Raw genomic sequence first — 19,145 nt, 5'->3', positions numbered from 1 at the left:
GTTATGACCAATAACAAGCAATTCTGAGAGGGAGCCTGGAGGGAAACTAGGGCAAACCTCTCCAGGCATGGAGAAAATAAGAATGTAAACTCAGTGGTCACATAGACACGACTTTCTGGAACTTGTACAAATACATGAAATGCAGTAAAGAATTTAATCTTCAGAGGCCTGAATCTCATGGGATGGGAAGGGAAGTATCCGGAAGAGCCTGGCCCACACAGCAATGAAAACAAATGATATACCTGCATAAATGATAAAAAAGCACAATGATAAGGGAAAAAATCCCAAGTTCTGCAGAAGGATACAAACAGTATGATACCACTTACATGTTTAGAAAACGTGAATAATATCAGATTGTTTAGGGATGTACACAAAAATTTACAAGTACTATGAATAAATATGTAGGATAATAAACCCCAGACTCTGGACACTGGCTGCCACTGTGGGGAGGAGAAATGAGGGCAGAGGGAATACACAGGATGCTTGGATGGTAATACTGTAGTGCTAGTACTGTTGGAACGCAAATACCACAAGTAGGTGGTTTTAAAGAATAGAAATTTATTTTCTCACAGTTCAGGAGGCTGGAAGTCGGAATTCAGGGCACTAGCCTAGGGGAAGTTTCTCTCCCTGTTGGAAGATACTTGTCTCTGCTTCTGTACCCCTGGCATTCCTTCGCTTCTTGGTGATTGATCTCTGGCTGGCATCTGTCTTTCCCCATTTGTGCTTGCTTCTCTGTGCCTAATCTGCTCTTTCACGTCTCAAAAGTTGTTAGGTTGGAGACATCCCCTACACCGTGATATGGCCTCATTAACATAACAAAGAACACCCTATTTCCAAATGGGATTACATCCACAGGTATAGAGGTTAGGATTCCAACATATATTTTGGGGGGACACAATTCAATCCACAACACGTAGGTACTGGCTACAAGGCTAGTTGTTATATTATGCTTTTATTCCTTTTTGTATGTCTAAAATATTTCATAAAAGAATTTAAAGTATCATCCTTAAGGAGCCCTAGCGATGCAAAGGTTAAGCACTGGGCTGCAAACCGAAAGACTGGCAGTTGGAACCCACTCTGGTGATCTGTTTACATAAAGATTGTTGTTGTTGGGTGCCGTGGAGTTGATCCTGACTCACAGTGACCCTATAGGACAGAGTAGAACTGCCCCACAAGGTTTCCAAGGCAGTAATCTTTAGGGAAGCACATTGCCACATCTTTCTCCCACAGAGCAGCTTGTGGGTTCAAACCACTGACCTTTGAGGTAGCAGCCAAGCACTTTAATCCCTGCGCCACCAGCCTAGAAAACTCTACTGTATCACATGGAGTCACCATGAGTCGAAAATCGACTGGACGTCACCCAACAACAAACAACAATTATCCTTAACATAGTCTCCCCCAGGGATGACCACAAGTGGTGTTCCCAGACATTTGCCTGTACATCAGTTTCCTGGTAACTGAGTGAGTCCTTAATCCTTAGTTTTGTTATTTTTTAAAATTATTTGTTTTGTCTTAAAATCGGTTTTGCAATACGTTTATTTGAAGGTATTGTCAAAATACACTGTCTTTCATGAAGTATTTTGAGAAGGAGGAGGTGGAAAGGCGAAGGGGCATGGAGAAAATCTTACTTGTTTGCTGCATTAGCACAACTTCAGCAGGTTCGTTTTATGTTCGTTTAAACGATATATTTGAGGCTGAAAGTGCTGTCGCAGGAGAAAGGTTTGCCTTTGCATCTCCCACACGATCTTGACGATGAGGCCTTTCGGAGTCCACGTGAAGTTTTACTGGGCAGGAGCATTTAGTCTGTTTACAATTTTGACAAGTATATCCTCCACTCGGTAAGGGTTATAATACTTCTGACAACTTAGGCAAAACTGCTTGAAGTAAACGTGGTTAGCGCCCTGTACACACACACACACACACACACACACACACACACACACACACACACACACACACACACACACACCACACACGCGCGCGCGCAAGCACTTTCCCGTCGGATGTTGCGGTCCTTGCAGTGATAATAGCTACATTTCTGCTCTAAGGCCTGGCAGTGCAGGCTCTCTTTGCTCAGGGCTCCGCAGTGACCACCTCCCTCCGCGCTGGCCGCCTCCTCGTCGTCCTCGGCCCTTCCCGCCCGCGGTGGCTGCTCGGGACTCCTCGGCTCGGGCCGGTGGCCGCTTCGCCTTCCCGGGCCTTCGGCAGCGGCAGCCCGGACCCACTGGCCGCTTCGCCTCCGGGCCTCCTGGGACTCCGGAAACAGGGCGCCGACCTCGCCCATATCCCTCTGTGCTCCGGGCCTTCGGGCCTCTGGGGCGGCCCCCGCTCTCCCGCCGGCGCCTCTGGGCCTCGGCCGCCTCAGGAAGGTGGGGAGGCGGCGGGAGAGCGCCGGGGACACCGATCGGCCGGCTGCTCGGCTCCGGGCAGGGGAGGCCGAGGCGCTGCCGCGCGCCCCTAGCGTCGGGGCGGCCGTGGGCCCTGCAGCAGCCTGCGCGGCCCAGCGAGCACTGCCCGAGGCGCAGCCGCGCGGGCTCACCAGCACGCTCCTGTCGCGGCTGCTGGCCCTGCGGGGCCGCAGAGCGAGGCCGGGCTCATCTGCGACAGGACGGCCACGAGCTGCGCCCGCCCGGTCGCTGTCGAAGTCTTCGGCGGCGGCCAGCGACCCATAGCGGGGAGAAGACGAAGAGGCCGCCCGGCCGAGGAGGAGGAGGAAGCGGGAAGGAGGCCCCCACCGCGGTGCCGTTCCCGGTCCCCGGCCGCCGCGCCCTGTGACAGCCTCTCCTGGGGTGATCTCACTCCGCTTCCTGCACAGGCGCGCGGGGAATTTAAATGCGCTCCCGACTGTGCTGTACACGCTGCACGAGTTTTTTTTTTTTGCAAACGAGCTTTTCCCCGCCCCTTTCCCTAGCGCTCGGAGCTTCAGATTCTCCTCACCCGGGGCGGGTGCGGGGGAGCCTACCCCTGACCGGTTATAAGGGAGCGAAAGGCGAGCACCCCCTGGCGTCAGATTCCCGCCCAGTCCCCGCGCGCGCGGAAAATGGGCAAGTGGGCACCGACCTCCGCGTCCAGGCAAACGAGAGTGGAGCGCGGAGGGGTTGGGGGTCGAGATAGGCGCGGGCCGCCGCTCTTGAGACCCCGGGAGCCGGAACCAAAGAAGGCTCGGGGAAAGAGGTCGTGTGTTGCAAGAGTCTATGGATCCGTGACTATTCCGTGCCTTTCATTCGGGCCCCTTCCTGAATTGAAGGAGTTATTGAAATCAAACTATTACCATTCCATCATTGTATAGTGTGTATGTGGGAAGGGGTAGATAACTTGAATTGTTAGTTCATACATCTCGAGAAGAAGTCGCATTCCGACATGATATAAAACTACTACAAGATCCTGCACTTTGTCTCTGATGGAACATCCCATTGGAATGGGACTTCTGTTTCTCTCAGAGAGGGGTGAGTATATCATGAATATGAAAAGAAGAAAAGTGAATATTTCTGAGAAAATATTCAGGCAGATTATATTTTCTTCCAAAATATCTCCTGCCCTTTTCTGGGAAAAGATTACACTTCCCACCCATTGATAACATACTTGACCGTGTGAATTGTTTTCACCAATTAAATGTGAATAGAAGTGATGCGTGCTACTCGTAAGCAAAAGCTTTCAGAGTCATCACACAGTTTCCTCATGCTCTTGTTTTCTTCTGCCACAAGATTGGCAATGTCTCAGATAGGGGATATTCTGTCACCCTGGATTCCCAAGTGAAGATGAGGCGGAGCAGAGCCAAAGTAACCCCTTAACAGACATGTAGTATAAACAAGAAACAAAAACGTTTGTTGTGAATCACTGAGATTTGGGATGGTTTGTTACTGCAGCATAACCTAGTCTATACTGATGCACATGTGAAGCATATTAAGGCACTGAAGCTCTGTTTCTTTAGAGCTGGAGCAAGGATCCGATGAGATGATAGAAAGCACTGCTACCCAGTGTATGTTCATTCAATGTTAGTAAATACTCTTTCTTCATCCCTAGGGTAGAGGCACAATGAGAGTCTAGAGTGGACTTCCAAAATTAGGCAGTTTTTTGAGTTTGGAATGGGGTTCGTGGACTAGCGAGAGAGAGCAGTTTAGACTTGCAAACTCCCCAGTGAGTGGAAGTCATTTTGGCCTCTGTGCATCTGACAAACGTGTACCTTCTGGAGACATCTTAGATGTGATGAGCTGGAGAAACATGTATTTACCATAATTCCACGAGTGCCGAAAAAAGCAAAGTGGTAGGAGCTGTATCCCGCGAGAGGAGCTACTGGAGCCGGGTCTGGACTAATCGTCCCAGACGGCCCCAAGGTGCTCCTTAGACCACTAGAGTGTTTGAATATGTCCACCGCGGAGGATCCCTATTCTCGCCTCTTCCCCCCTTCCGCGCATCAGTAGCTCCTCTCGCCCTTCAGGTCCGGGTCCCCGGCGGCAACTGAGCTTTTAAGCAGGAACAGCAGTGCGGGTCTGGCAATGCAAGTAAAGCTGGAAGGGTGCGGCAGGGTTATCCCGCAAAACAGCCTGACACTTTTTAGGTTTCGGATCCGTCAAACGGATGCCAATTCCGCCAAAGACCGGGTTGCCTAACACGCCCACGCGAGTGACACTTCCTAGAGGGAAGGAATGGCCAGCTGATTGGCCAAAGAGAATACAGGTTCTAGAAACATCGGCCTCAGAGCCTCTCTGAGGCCCCTACATCCGCCCGCCTTCTTCCCGGGAAGGATCGGAGCTCCTGGACGCGGAGGGCAGGAACGTGGAGTAGGATCGCGTCCCCTTCCGGCGGTCAGTGCACAGACGGGCAGTAGCTCGGGTCTAACCAAGTTCATTCTTCGTTTTTTATTTTTAATTTTATTATTTTTGTTTTGCCACACAGGATTTAAAAAAATACAGATAAGCAAAAACGAAACGAGAAGTCTCTGGAGGTTACGCAGAGAGAGTCACGTGAAGTTTTACTTCCAGACGCATCGCGGACAAAGTTGCGGCAGCCAGGCGGCTGCTTGGCTTGGTGGGCCGTCGGTCAAGGGCGCGCTGAGCTCGCCGCACAAGGGCCGGTGATCAAATTTTGGGCTCGCTGGTACCTCCAAGGAATTATGCTGCCAGAGCGGAGCGCGGGAGGGTAAGTTCTTCCAACTCTGTTGTCTAAGTCCTGGAGCCTCAGCTTCTTATCCTCCGGGCGTCTAGTTTGTGCCTCCCTGACGAGGTGCGACACAACCAGCACAGCCACCACTGCTCCCGGGAAGACCCCAACTCGTTTCTCTTCCGCCCGGGCGTCTTGGCTCGTTTGCTCTTGTCTCAGTGGCAAGTTTCACCAAAATGGCGGGGTGTGGAGGACTTGATGGCCGGGGACTTGGCGTTCAAGGCTGGGCGTCCGCCCTCTGGATGGGTTGGAGAAGACCAGAGAAGGCCGGGAGTTCCGAGGAGGGGCTAGCGAGGCGGGGAGGGCAGGGCGCTGTATGGACAGGTGCGGGTCTCCGGAGCTCATCGGGGGTGCTCCAAGGCCCTGGGGTCCTGAACTTGAGGTGAATTGGGGAAGAGACCCTGTAGCTGAACATGTGACTGATCAGTCACTGAAGAACTGAGTTCTGGATCCTGAAGGAGAAAACAAGAATGGAATTGCACTGCCACAGTTCACAATCTAGAAGGAAGAGAGATGAGAATAATATCCTCCCCAACTGAAATGCAGAGTACCAAAGCTATAGTCATCAAGATAATGTGGTCTTAGCAGGGATCGAGGGGACAAACTAGAAAGCCCAGAAATGGACCCACAGTATGACAATTTGATTTATTTTGAAACTAGCATTGCATATCAGTGGGAACAGATTGATGTTTTAAATAAATGGGGCTTGGATGATTGGTTTTTCAAATAGGAAAGGAAAAAAACCCTATCTTCTATCTCACATCTCACAGAATGCACAAAACAATAATCCCAGGTGGATTAAGGATGTTAGAATTAAGATAGGTGAATATTAGTTTTGAGAAGGATTTGTTAAATCCACAAAACAAACACAAAGGTATAAAGAAAGGTTGATGTATTTCATCACATTGAAATTAAGAGCCATCATCAGAGACAGAGGTGGTATCCACAGCCTCCAGCTGAACCTCTGCAGGGGTATTCCAGGATACTGGTCTAGCAGTGGACAGGAATATTCTGGCCCCTTTGTAACCTTTCCTAGTGTAGCTACTGCTGCCTGTGATGGACCGACTGTACTCTCAACTGCCTCTGGACCAGCTGAGAAATCTTAAATCTTAGTTTTCCATCTATAGCAAAGCAATGATCCCAATAGACCTTTAAAGGGACAAGGCTTATAGAGTTGGGATGTGTACACTAAAGCAGAGCTTTTGTTTACAAGAATTCTCCCTCATGGAAAATACGTGGATATCTTATAAGAAAAGGTAACAGTGACTTGGCCCATCTTGCTTAAGATCAATGACCAACATTTGTGAGTCTAACCCATCTTTACAAGAAGGAGAAATTAATATGGCATAGCGCTGGGTGTCCTTAGATCCCAACTGAGCATTTCCCCCAAGTGATCCTCCATAAAAGGAGATAATTATGAAGGTGAAAGCTAAAATTATTAAAATAGAGATAAAGGTAGAAATAATAAATACAACCGAAATCTGGTTCACTGAGAAGACAAAATACATAGATAGACTCCCCTCATGGGCTTATTTAAGGAAAGGAGGGAGGGAAAAGAACAAGTTACACAACATTAGGGATTAGAAAGGAGATATCAAAACTCAGATAAAGATGAGATTAAAAGAATTAGAAGAGGATCACATAAAACTATGACAACGAATTTGGAAATTTAGTGGGAGTAGAAATTATTATAGTCCTACCTCAAAATCTGTCCAGAAAACTTGCTTCGCCTGTATCCTTACCAAGGCATCCAGCGGAATATATACAGCAAAGGATTTGGCTGGGATTGCTTCACTTTATAGAATCTGCTCGCTCCTCCTTGGGTCCTATTCTAATGGCTCTTTCTGTTTTACAGAGAAAGATTTCAGTTTGGAAATTGAATGGCTGCTGGGAAAATGAACATCGCTATTGATATGGAAGCAAACTGTGGTGATTTGGTTCTCAGTGTAGGAAGAATCACTTTAGGGGAGAAGAATAGAAAAAAGATGAAAAATTGTCAACTGAGAAGAGAGCAGAATAAAAAAGTCTTACATTGTATGAATGCTTTGCTGAATTTTGGAGGGGGAGTGATCAAAGCTGAAATTGAGAATGAAGACTATAGTTACCAAAAAGATGGACTAGGATTAGATTTGGAAACTTCTTTTAGGAATCTTCTGTCATCTTTTACTCGTAATTTCCTAGACTTCAGGCAACAAGGACGCTACTTTTTAATTTTTGTTAAGTCATGGAGCTCAGCAATCCCTGGTCTCTGGATTGCCAGCTTGTGCACCAATTTGTACTACAGAGACACAACATCTGTCCTTGTCATGAGTGCCAGTGATGCACTGAAGTTCCTCAAAGAAAGAAAAGAAAGTAGAGGGAAATGGAATTCAGAACCAAGATTCCCTCCAAAGAGGGCTAAAACTGATATACAAGAAGACGAAAACGTGGAAATCTTGGCTGCTGACTTTTTTAACAGGAAGCAGCTTACGTACAAAGAAGAAATCACCTTTACTGAATCCACACATGTTGAAATTAAAGACTTCTCAACAGGAAAGTTTGTGCAACGCACTAAAGAGATACTCCCTAAGAATGTTTCTGCATTTGCACACACTGAAGGGGGATATTTATTTATTGGTTTAAATGATGATAAACAAATAATTGGCTTTAAAGCAAAGAAGGATGATCTCATTAAGTTAGAAAAAGAAATAGAAAGTTCCATTAGGGAGTTGCCTGTCCATCACTTCTGTATGGAGAAGAGGAAGATAAATTACTTATGCAAATTCCTTGAAGTATATGATGATGGAGGTCTTTGTGGATATGTCTGTGCACTCAAAATAGAGCAATTCTGCTGTGTAGTATTTGCTAGGGAGCCCAGTTCCTGGCATGTGAAAGACAATTGTGTGAAGCAGATGACCGCGGAAGAATGGATCCAGCAGATGGTGGATGCTGACCCAAGTCAGTAAGGCGGTTAGTAATAAGTATACATGGTTGGTGAAGGTAGTAGGGAGGTTTTTCCTTTTCCTTTGGGATTTGGGGCAAAATAAATAATACTCAAATTTACTAATCTCTGGTGGATACAATCAGTAGTTCATTATCTTTTTTCCCCCCTTCTACTCACTTAAAAGGTAAACATTTCATACCAGCAAGTATGTTATCTTCTCAGCAATTCTACCTGGTGCAAAGATCCATACTCTCTTTCTTCCCTACCACCTCTTTACTTACTATGAAGGAAGTTCTGTTCAGCCCTTTTTCTTTTCCTTTGTGAGCTCAATTTCAGGAACTGACCATTTAGAGGAATCTCTTTCTCTCAGGAACACTTGCCTCTTTCACTTGCTCCTTCCTTCACCTTTCTTTACCCCTTCCCATTTCCCTTAAGAAAACCCCTTCCCTCACCCTCTCCTATCTCTTCCATTTGTAAGCCAAAACGTAATACTAAATTGGACGGATAAGGAACAAATAATGCTGATATTTTATCTAATTTTGGAAAAAGAAAGCCCCAATTGAAATTAGACCAGCACTAGCAACTTCTAAAATCTCTGAAAATGCAAGCTCCTTCCTCAGTCTGCACAAAACTGAGCTCTTCTTCACTAGCCATCACTTCATCTAACTTAATTGCTTTCAAAATGATTATATGGTAATGTGTTCAATTGCTATTAATACAATTTTACTGTTAATTTTCCTCCCAGGTGTATAGTGCTTCATCAGCATCAAGGGCTAAATGTATAATTTGTATCTGATCTAGGAAATGTAACCACAATATCTAACATATTTCTATTGGGAAAATGGGTTCTAAGTAGACTTTTGATATTCTACTCATCAGTTAGGTGAGGTCTCTCTAAGAAAGTGATTTTTGTTTTCCAAGTTTCTTCTAGGCATTGTGAAGAGGAGACCCTTCAAAGATGTATGTCATCACCCCTTCTCCATAGTTCACCTGTTTATAAACATGAGAATTGGGAATGTCACTTACAGAACTGTCACTTCTCAGGTACTTTAATTCAGGCTTCTTTGGACTTTGTGTGAGTATTTTTGTTCAAGCCTCTTTCTCTTCAAATCGTCTCTATGTTGAAATTTGTTATCAAAGCACGTTCTCTTGAGTTTCTGTAAATACTTTGGTGTTTTTAGTCATCGAATTTGTCAAATCATAATTCTTTAGATTTCTATAAGACTTTCCTTGGTGTAAAAAGAACTACAGGAATTCCTTTACATGAAGCAAGAGAAACCCAACTCAATTTAGTTTCAACAAAAAAGGTAGTGTCACTGGAAGATCTAGGTTGAGACCCAACTTTAGGCATGACTAGATTCAGTAACTGAAGAAAAGTCGTCAGTACTTGGTGTCTCTGATGTATCTCTCTGTTTCGTTGTTAGTTGATAGACAGTTGAATTATTTCCTGAATATTGTTGTTTAGTCTTCTGGTGCATATGTGTAAGAGTTTCTCTTGGGTAAACACCTAGGTGTAGAGTGGGTGGGTTAGGAGGTGAGTGAATATTCAGGTAATGAGATAATGCCAAATTGTTTTCCAAAGTCGGTGGGTCACTTTAGTCCCATCAACAGTGTATTAGAAATGCGACATCTTGTCCAGTGGTCAAACTTCTCTTCCTCCTCTTTGTCCTCCTCTTCCTCCTTCTTCCCAATCAAATGGATATAAAATGCTATCTCTTGTGGTATGTATTTTCCTGATTACTAATTTGGTTGAGTACCTCTTTATATACTTATTGACCGGATGTATTTTATCTTCTATGAAGTGCCTGTTCTACATTTTGCTCATTGTCTTTTTGTCCTTTTCTTATTGATTTGTAAGAGTAATTAACAGATTCTTGAATCAAATCGTCTTTTTGTGATAGGTGTTACAGACTGCGGATGTCTTCTCCAAGTTTGTGGCTTGTATTTCTCTTTTCTTTAGGCATATTTTAATAATCAGTAGTTTTAAATTTTAATATAGTCAAATTTACCATTTAAAATTTCAGGGTTAGTGCTCTTCCTGTCTTGTGTAAGAGACCCTTCTCTAGCCTGAGGTTAGAAAGATATTTCCCTGCATTTTCTACTAATGTTTTAAAGTTTTGCATGTGACATCCATCTCAAACAGACTGTTGTTGTAGGGGGACTATTCCATTGATTCCATGTGAATAACCACTTTTTCCAGCTCCAATCACTGACCACTTTTTAACCCACTGATATGCCATCTACCTCTGGCATATTGCTAAGTATATCTGTGTATTACTAAGTTTTATCTACATATGGCCTTATTTAGAAGCCCTGGTCGTGTAGTGGTTAAGAGCTCAGCTACTAACCCTAAAGGTCTGCAGTTCAGATCTACCAGCTGCTCCTTGGAGACCCTGTGGGGCAGTTCTGCTCTGTCCCACAGGGTCACTGTGAGTTGGAACTGACTCAACAGCACCTAACAAACAACAACATGGCCTCATTTATAGGATCTCTGTTATGCTCCTCTGGTCAATTTGCCTCTCCCTGTACTATGGAGCCCTGGTGGTACAGTGGTTAAAAGCTTGGCTGCTAACCAAAAGGTCCAGCAGTTTGAATCCACCAGCTGCTCCTTGGAAATTCTATAGGGCAGTTCTACTCTGTCCTATAGGGTCGCTATGAGTCGGAATCAACTTGATGGCAATGGGTTTTTGTTTTTTTTTAAAATATATACTATTCTATACTATTTTAATTACTGTAAATTTATTCTGAGTATCAATAGCTGGTAGGGTAAGCCTCCTTACTTGTTCTTTTTTTTTTTTTGAGAGTGTCTTGGCCATATTAGTCATTTTATCTTTCATACAAATTTTAGAATCCGCTTAAGTGCTACGTAAAACCTTTTTAGCATTTTGATGCAAGTTGCATTGAATCTTTAGATCAAATTTGGAAAGAAATGACATATTTACGACAGTCAGTCTTTGTATGGTTGAACATAGGAAATATCTCCATTTATTTATATCTTCAAATGCCTTTACAGTTTTATAACTTTCTATGTGCAAGCTCTGTACATCTTTTGTTACATTTATTCCTAGGTTATCCTAAATTTTTGTTGCTATTTTAAATGATGTCTTCCTTTAAAACTTACATTGTCTAATTGTTGCTGGTGTGTAGAAATGCAAATGATACTATATGTGATTTTATATCCAGCCACCTTGTTAAACTCTTATTATTTAAACAATTTGTCCATACTTTCTTTTATAGTCTATGTAGACAATATACTGATTATAAACAGTTTTTCTTTCTCCTTTCCAATCTTTATGCTTTTAATTATTTTTCTTATCTTAATAAGCTGTTGAGAAATTTCAGTGCAATGCTGTATGAAAATGATCTTATTTCAGATTTTAAAGAGAATTCTTCTATGACTTTCCCATTTAAATTGCCTTAGGTATTTTTTAATATATCCTTTATCAGGTTGAGGAAGTTCCTTGATATTCCTAGTTTACTAAATGCTTTTCCTTTTTCATTATGAATGAATATGGAATTTTATCAAACACATTATCTACTTCTGTTGATATGACCATAAGTTTTCCCTTTACTTTGTTAATTGATTGATGACATTTTCATATTTTATAATATTAAACCATTTTTACATTCCTGGGATAAAAGCAATTGGATGTTGCTGTATTATCTCTTTTATACTAAATACTTTTTCTTTTTTAATTATAAATGAATATTGAATTTTATCAATATTATTCAGTTTGCTAATATTTTTATTTAGAATTTTTGCATCTAAAATCATGAGTGATAAAGGCTGGTGATATTCTTCTCTCTCTCTCTGTCTAGTGTTTATATCAAAGTTATACTGGCCTCAGAATGGGTTGGGGATTTTTTATTCTTTTTTTTCTATCCTCTGGAAAAATTTATACACAATTAGAATAATCTATTGCCTGTAATTTTGGTAGAACTTGCTGGTAAAATTGTCTGGGCCCTTTGTGGGAAGATTTAAAAAAAAAAAATTCAGGTGAAATTCACAAACATACAAATAACCATTTAAAATGGTACAGTTCAGTGGCACGTAGTAGTCCTAATGTTGTACAACCTCCACCTTTCTCGAGTTTAAAAACTTTTTCATCACCCCAGGAAACTAGCCTATACCCATTAAGTAATCATTCACCGTTCCCCCTGCCCCCCTTCCCTGGTAACCACTAATCTGTTTTCTATTGCTGTGAATTTGTCTGTTTTGGATATATCGTACAAAAGGAATCATACAATATGTGAACTTCAGTGTCTGGCTTCTTTCACTTACTATAATGTTTCTGAGATTCATCCAGGTTGTAGTACTTTGTTTCTCATTTACTGCTCAATAATATTCCATTGTATGTATACATTACAAGAACGTGGCATCAGGATTGGAGGAAGACTCATTAACAACCTGCGGTATGCAGATGACACATTGCCTGCTGAAAGTGAAGAGGACTTGAAGCACTTACTGATGAAGATCAAAGACCACAGCCTTCAGTGTGGATTACACTTCAACATAAAGAAAACAAAAATCCTCACAACTGGACCAATAAGTAATGTCATGATAAACGGAGAAAAGATTGAAGTTGTCAAGGATTTCATTTTACTTGGATCCACAGTCAACACCCATGGAAACAGCAGTCAAGAAATCAAAAGATGCATTGCACTGGGCAAATCTGCTGCAAAAGACCTCTTTAAAGTGTTGAAAAGCGTCACCATGAAGACTAAGGTGCACCTGACCCAAGCCATGGTGTTTTCAATAGCCTCATATGCATGCGAAAGCTGGACCATGAATAAGGAAGACCGAAGAAGAATTGATGCCTTTGAATTATGGTATTGCTGAAGAATATTAAATATACCGTGGACTGCCAAAAGAATGAACAAATCTGTCTTGGAAGAAGTACAGCCAGAGTGCTCCTTAGAAATGAGGATCGTGAGACTTCTTCTCACATACTTTGGACATGTTATCAGGAGGGACCAGTCTCTGGAGAGGGACATCATGCTTGGTAGAGGATCAGTGAAAAAGAGGAAGATCCTCAGCAGGATGGATTGACACAGTGGCTGCAACAATGGACTCAAGCATAACAATGATGTGAGGATGGCGCAGGACGGGGCAGTGTTTTGTTCTGTTGTACACAGGATTGCTTTGAGTTGTAACCGACTCCATGGCACCTAACAACAACAGTCTTTTTGGAAGCAGACTGACAACATCTTTCTCTCACAGAGCGGCTAGTGGGTTCAAACTTCGACCTTTTGGTTAGCAGCTGAGTGCTTAACCACTGTGCCAGCAGGGCTCCTTCAGCTTCTAGTAGCTGCCAGCAATCCTTGACATTCTTGGTCTTATAGATGCATCTGTCTTCATTGTCTGTCTTCCGCTTTCCCCCGTGTTTGTGTCTCTGTGTGTTTCCACTCTTTTTATAACTTAGAAGTGATTGAACTTAGGACTCATCCTATTCTGACATGACTTCATTAACATAACAAAAGAAAACACCTATTTGCCAGTAGAAAATCATGTTTACAGGTACAGGGGTTAGGATTTCAAAACATATTTTTGGAGGACACGATTCAATCCATAACAAAAACTGTCAGCAGTCACTTTTATTTCCTCTTCCCAATAAATTTCATTCATTCCTGAAGTTGCGTACTTCCATTTGGAATCATTTTCCTTTAGGAGAAAGAACTTCATTTGGTATTATTTGCCGCGCATATCTTCTGGTAATGTACCTTGTCATTTTTTGTCTGAACGTATTTTCATTTTTGAAGGATACTTTTGATCAGGATAGAATTCTGGGTTGGTTTTTTTTTGTTTTTGGTTTGTTTGTTTTTTTCCTGGTCTTTGAAGATGTGATTGCATTGTCTTCTGGCATCTAGGGTTTCTGTACAAAAGTCAGCCATAATCTTACTGTTGATATCCTTTGACCATAGTGTGTCTTTTTTCCTCTGGCAGCTTGTAAGATTTTTCTACCTTCGGTTTTTAGCAGTTTTTTTTTTTGTTTGTTTGTTTGTTTGTTTGTATTTATGCATCTTGGGATTTGCTGAGATTCAGTATTTATATGAGTTGGTATCTTTCACCAATTTTGAAAAAAACTATTATTGTTAGCTCTTCAAATATTGCTTCTGTCTTATTCTCTCTTTCATCTTTTTGAGGGATTCAAATTACAAATATTTTAGACCTTTTGACTGTCACCCACATGTCTCTTATAGTCTGCTCTGTTTTCCTATTATTTTCTTTCTGTTTCAGTTGGATTTTTTCTACTGTCCTGTCTTCTTATTGATTAATCCTGTTTTCTGCTGTATTCTGTCTGCTGTTAAGCATATGAAATAAGTTTTTGATATCAGATGTAGTATTTTTAAGTTATAGGATGTCGATATGATTTTTATCAATTGACTTCAATTTTCTGGGTCTATAAGAGAACTAGGACCTAAAGACTTATCTTTTCATCTATTTTATAAATATTTCCTTTTTGAGCCTATTAATTGTCCCTACTTATGTTTAACTCCAATTCAACTTGTAAATATGTTTCTCGTTTTTTCATAATTTGTCCTGATTTTTATCTTGCCTCTTAATTTTTTATTGTATTATGGGTGACAAATTACAGAGAATTTGGAACATGTTAATGTTCCTCCAAAGAAGGTTATACTTTCTTCTGGAGGACAGCTAAAGTACTAGTGGATCACCTTGATTCTTTTAAGGTTTTGTTTTATGCTTTTCTAAGGATAACCTCTTTTAATTTTCCCCTTACTTATAGGTAAGGACTCTTCTACAGTCTCAGCTTAATATCTGGTGTATTTACCAAGACCTCCACTTTGCTGGGGCTTGAATTCCAATCTTTGTCCCCCAGCACCATGAGGTTGATTAAACTTATGTTCAGCTCTTTTAGCCTCCCAGTTGCTGTTTTCTTCTGAGTTTCTTGGCATCTCATTCTACATCAGCCAATGAGTTGAGGGGAATTTGTATGCAGATTTTGACTTCTTCTCTACAGTATCATTGTCTGGGATTTTGCTCTTCAAATTTCAGCTACTTTGGTATCCTTGAACTCTGACTAGTTTTTTTTTTTTTTTCATCCTAGTAAAACTACTGATTTATTTTTGGGTTCTATTTACCTATGCCATGATATGGAAAATATCCTTAGGGAAAAAGCAGGAGTGAATGTAGAGCTACCTCTTGTGCTTCCTTCCTATCAAAGATTGCTATATCCCTTTAAGTCCTGCTTGCATTGGTTGCTTTGTAATTCCTTAAACAATTGTTTTGTATATTTTGTACAGCTTTTATGGTTGTTTTTGGTGGGAGGGTTGGTCTGATACAAGCCACTTTGTCAAGCATGGAATTGGAAGTTCCCCGGTGTTTTTAATTTTTTTTCAAATAATTGTTTCCATGTTTAGTACCATCAGGAAAGATGACATATACTCCAGAAACCCTCTACAAGGAACTGTTCTTACAACATGAAGGACTTGAAGAATTAATATTTAAAGAAATGGACTCTGTTAGCCAAGGTACATTGATCTTTTCTAGGAGCTGGTCTTTGGATCTGGGCTTGCAAGAGAACCAGAACGTCATCTGTGATGCTCTTCTAATTGTTGAACACAGTCCACCAGTCTTATACACCTTTCTCAGGGAACCAAATGCAGAGTTAAAAAGGTATTCTGCACAAACTGCCCTAACTTTAAAGCAGAAACTGGTAAAAATTGGTGGTTACAATGGGAAAGTGTGTGTCCCGAGAAAGGTCTTCTGCTTGAGTCCTGAAAACAATGCAGACCTCTCTGATAATTCAGGCCTGCTTTACCCTAAATCCTACAATCTTACAACTAAAACAATGGAAGACTTGCTGAGGGCCCTTTTAATAGTCTTACTGAGACACAGATCATTGAGTAAACAATTTATCTCTGAGATTTTCAGCTTGTTCTTAGATAATAAGTATCAATGACTTTTGAAGCGCATTTTGTCCAGGGATCACCAGAATCATACAAGTCAGACTAGGATGCGTAGTTCTTCATGTGAGAGTATGTTCTCTAATTCTGTGAAATTACTCATGTGAAGGACTTTGCAAACTAAGCAAAATTAGGTTTGGTCTATGTTTACTTCCTCCTAAATAATCCTCATAGATGTTGCTTAAAGGTTATTGGTAAAATTAGTTTGTTAATTACTCTGTGTACAATTTGCTATTTATGGATAAATTTCCTTCCATTTCTAAATTGGGGAGATCACAATACTTTTATTTTTAACAACAATAACTAAAATATTTCAGGTTGTACCCAGAAAGCCTTTATAACTTAGAAAAGATTATCATTGATGATGCTCATAATTTCCACAATGGGAATGAAGAGGGTGAAATTTATTATTCCAAAACAAAAACTCAAGGCATTCTCTTGATCTCTTTATCCCTTTTACACTGGTTGCTCGGGGAGGGCTTGGTGGGGGGAGACCTGTGGATTTCCTAATTGCTCAGATAGTGCCCTCAAAGAACTCACCAAATGATTGCTTTATTTTCCTAGAAGCATTTCTGAATAAAGAAGGTGAGTTGACAAAATCCTGAACTTTCTCTCTAACATAGTTTTGGAGGGAAGCAGCCAAAGTGTAAAATAGGAACCCTTTCAAACAATGATAGTTTTCATTAACAGAAGGAAGGAACCCCAGAGTTTGATATTTTCCAGTCCTCTAAGATGAGCTGGGAGAGTAAAATGAAGTTCAACAGAGTGGGACAGACCCTTAGCTGGGTGTTCTGAACCTGTGTATAGTACATTCAGCGGAAGCTTGGAACGGAAACCAGAACCTAGGTTCCCCAGCTAGGCTTCAGCCTTCTCCACTGCTGTGATCAGTGCCAGAAGACAGTGGAGCAATGCATACAGAATTCTGAGGAAAACTAAGTTTTACCCAGACATATTTTTCCAAGCCAAGATGTCATCTGAATATAAATAAGACAGGCAGGGAACATAGTTCTCTAATACCCTTCTTAAAATACTACAGTGATCTGCTAATGAATAGATGGATTAAAATAGAGAGCTTAAGAGTGGGAGAATCTGTTGTAAAATTGCTAGTGGTAGAATCCATTGAAATACTGAATTAAGGAAGAATTATGACTTCAGGACAGAAGGTACATTTTATGTACCTTGAAGAAGTAAAACCGTGATAAAACTGAAAGAACAGGGAGATGGGCACAAGGCACGACTTCCATTAATACTGTCTCAATTGAAAACGAGTGGTTAAAACATAATTAGTATAGCAAGAGGTTGAAATCATTATTCAATTTTTCAAAACGTATGTATATGTTTAAAATATAGTTGATCTTATTATGTACAAATTCTGTATTTACAAATTCACTTACTCGCTAAAGTTTATTAGAAACTCCAGTATGGGTCATTTGCGGATATACACAGAAGGGTGAAAAGTTTGAATCACCCAGTGTGCATGTTCCTAGTTGAAGCCAAACAAAGCAATGCTTTGCCTTCTTGTTTCAGTCTCATACTGGAAACATTTTTGCAATCTATTTAGTGGCTCGTTTTTCACATATTTCTACTTTTTATTGACGACTTTGCTGTTTAAAGTGCAGTCCTGAAGGGCTGTCTAGTGTTCCTAAGCACAAGAAGGCTGTGATATGCTTTATAGAGAAACGATGTACGTGAGATAAGTTTTATTAAGGTATGAGTTATAGTGCTGTTGGTGATAAGTTCATTGTTAATAAACTAGCAATATAAAGTAAGGTGTCTTCAAGCAGAAACGCATAAAACAAAATTATGTATTGATCGTTTGACGAAAATATTGTGACTATAGGCGCATTTGACGAAAATGTTGTGACTAGGCGCTCATTTGATGAAAATGTTGTGACTAGAGGCTTACGAGAACCTAACCCTGTATTTCCTCTAGGAGGAATGATTCAGTGTTCACGATATAAAACATAAAACAAAGTTTTATGTATCGATTGTTTGACGACAGTATTGTGACTGGAGGCTCACAGGGACCTAACCCTGTATTTCGACTAGGAGCAATGGTTCAGTATTCATTAATCCAGGATTCATGGCAACTTTATAGAACGTAGAACCAGTTGCCCTCAAGTCGGTTTCAACTCATGGCGACCCTATGTGTGTCAGAGTAGAACTGTTCTCTGTAAGATTTTCAGCGGCTGCTTTTTCAGAGGCACCTCTAGCTGTATTCGAACCTCCGACCTTTTGGTTAGCAGTCGAGGGCATTAACTGTTTGTACCACCTAGGAACTCCTTATAGACCATATTGTTGTTGTTAGGTACCATTGAGTTAATTTTGACTCACAGAAACCCCATGTGACAGAGTAGAACTGTGCTATAGGGTTTCTTAGGCTGTAATCTTTATGGGAGCAGATCTCCAGGTCTTTTCTCCTGTGGAGCCACTGGTGGGTTCAAACTGCTGACCTTTCAGTTAGCAGCCAAGCACTTAACCATATGTCACCTGGCCATAAATAACAAGAATTTACTGTATTTAGCAAGATATGCTCCAGTATATTAATAGTAGTTAAATATAAGTTGTAGGATTACAGAGAATTTTCACTGTCTACATTTTGGTATTTGTACTTTCTATGTAGAACATATTGGGTTTTTCAAAAGGTATATTGTTTTTATAATAAAAAATGAGGTTTTTAAATGTAGTAAGCTTGCTTTTCGTGATGGAATTAATTTCATGTAACAAGGAGTCATTTAATCGTTTCATAGATAGCTATCATTTTGCATTTTGGGGAAAACTTCGTTGTGTTGATATATGTTTTATCATGCTTTGTACCTTACCATGAAATTTGTTAACTTTTGGGTTGATTTCAATATGTAATCCAAGACAATTATTTCTCAATCTCATAAAACAAGATGATAATGGATAAAACTGAATAAACTATATTTTGAAAAATGTACCAAGGTCTAATTAATTTGTTATTGTTTTGGGGATGTGGAGTGAGAGATGTTTTCCATGACTTTGTTCTTGATGACCAGACCAAAGGCTTTACGTGTATAATTTCATCCAATCCTCTCAGTAACTAGTTAGAGCTAAAGTAGGACTAATTCGACGCTCAGCTGCTGCCAGAGACGCTACTTGAAGCAGAGCAAAG

General features: G+C 41.1%; 2 protein-coding genes across 4 annotated transcripts; one reads left to right on the top strand and one right to left on the bottom strand.

Moving 5' to 3' along the window:
- Positions 1-1,280: 1,280 nt before the first annotated feature.
- LOC111822189 (zygote arrest protein 1-like) lies at positions 1,281-3,354 on the bottom strand. The gene is given in 5 exon segments (XM_023739700.1): positions 1,281-1,743; positions 1,746-1,826; positions 1,829-1,911; positions 1,965-3,161; positions 3,272-3,354. Coding segments are annotated over 5 exon segments (1,512 nt in total). The 3' UTR covers positions 1,281-1,675.
- Positions 2,786-18,349, top strand: SLFN12 (schlafen family member 12). 3 transcript variants are annotated; one of them, XM_023739678.1, is made up of 5 exons: positions 2,786-3,446; positions 4,897-5,139; positions 7,016-8,097; positions 9,005-9,127; positions 15,464-18,349. In XM_023739678.1, exons 3-5 carry the CDS (start codon positions 7,041-7,043, stop codon positions 16,003-16,005), a joined length of 1,722 nt encoding a protein of 573 aa, XP_023595446.1. In that variant the 5' UTR covers positions 2,786-3,446; positions 4,897-5,139; positions 7,016-7,040; the 3' UTR covers positions 16,006-18,349. The 3 variants fall into 3 exon arrangements, with proteins under 3 accessions (XP_023595446.1, XP_023595445.1, XP_023595447.1); XM_023739677.1 differs by lacking the exon at positions 2,786-3,446 and having other exon boundaries at positions 4,599-5,139; XM_023739679.1 differs by lacking the exons at positions 2,786-3,446; positions 15,464-18,349 and having other exon boundaries at positions 4,602-5,139; positions 7,016-8,101; positions 9,005-9,111.
- The last annotated feature ends 796 nt before the right edge of the window (positions 18,350-19,145 follow it).

The sequence above is a fragment of the Trichechus manatus genome, unplaced genomic scaffold (assembly GCF_000243295.1).
Source record: "Trichechus manatus latirostris isolate Lorelei unplaced genomic scaffold, TriManLat1.0 scaffold00138, whole genome shotgun sequence".
NCBI lineage: Eukaryota > Metazoa > Chordata > Mammalia > Sirenia > Trichechidae > Trichechus > Trichechus manatus.
This window is presented reverse-complemented; position numbering and strand designations above follow the sequence as displayed.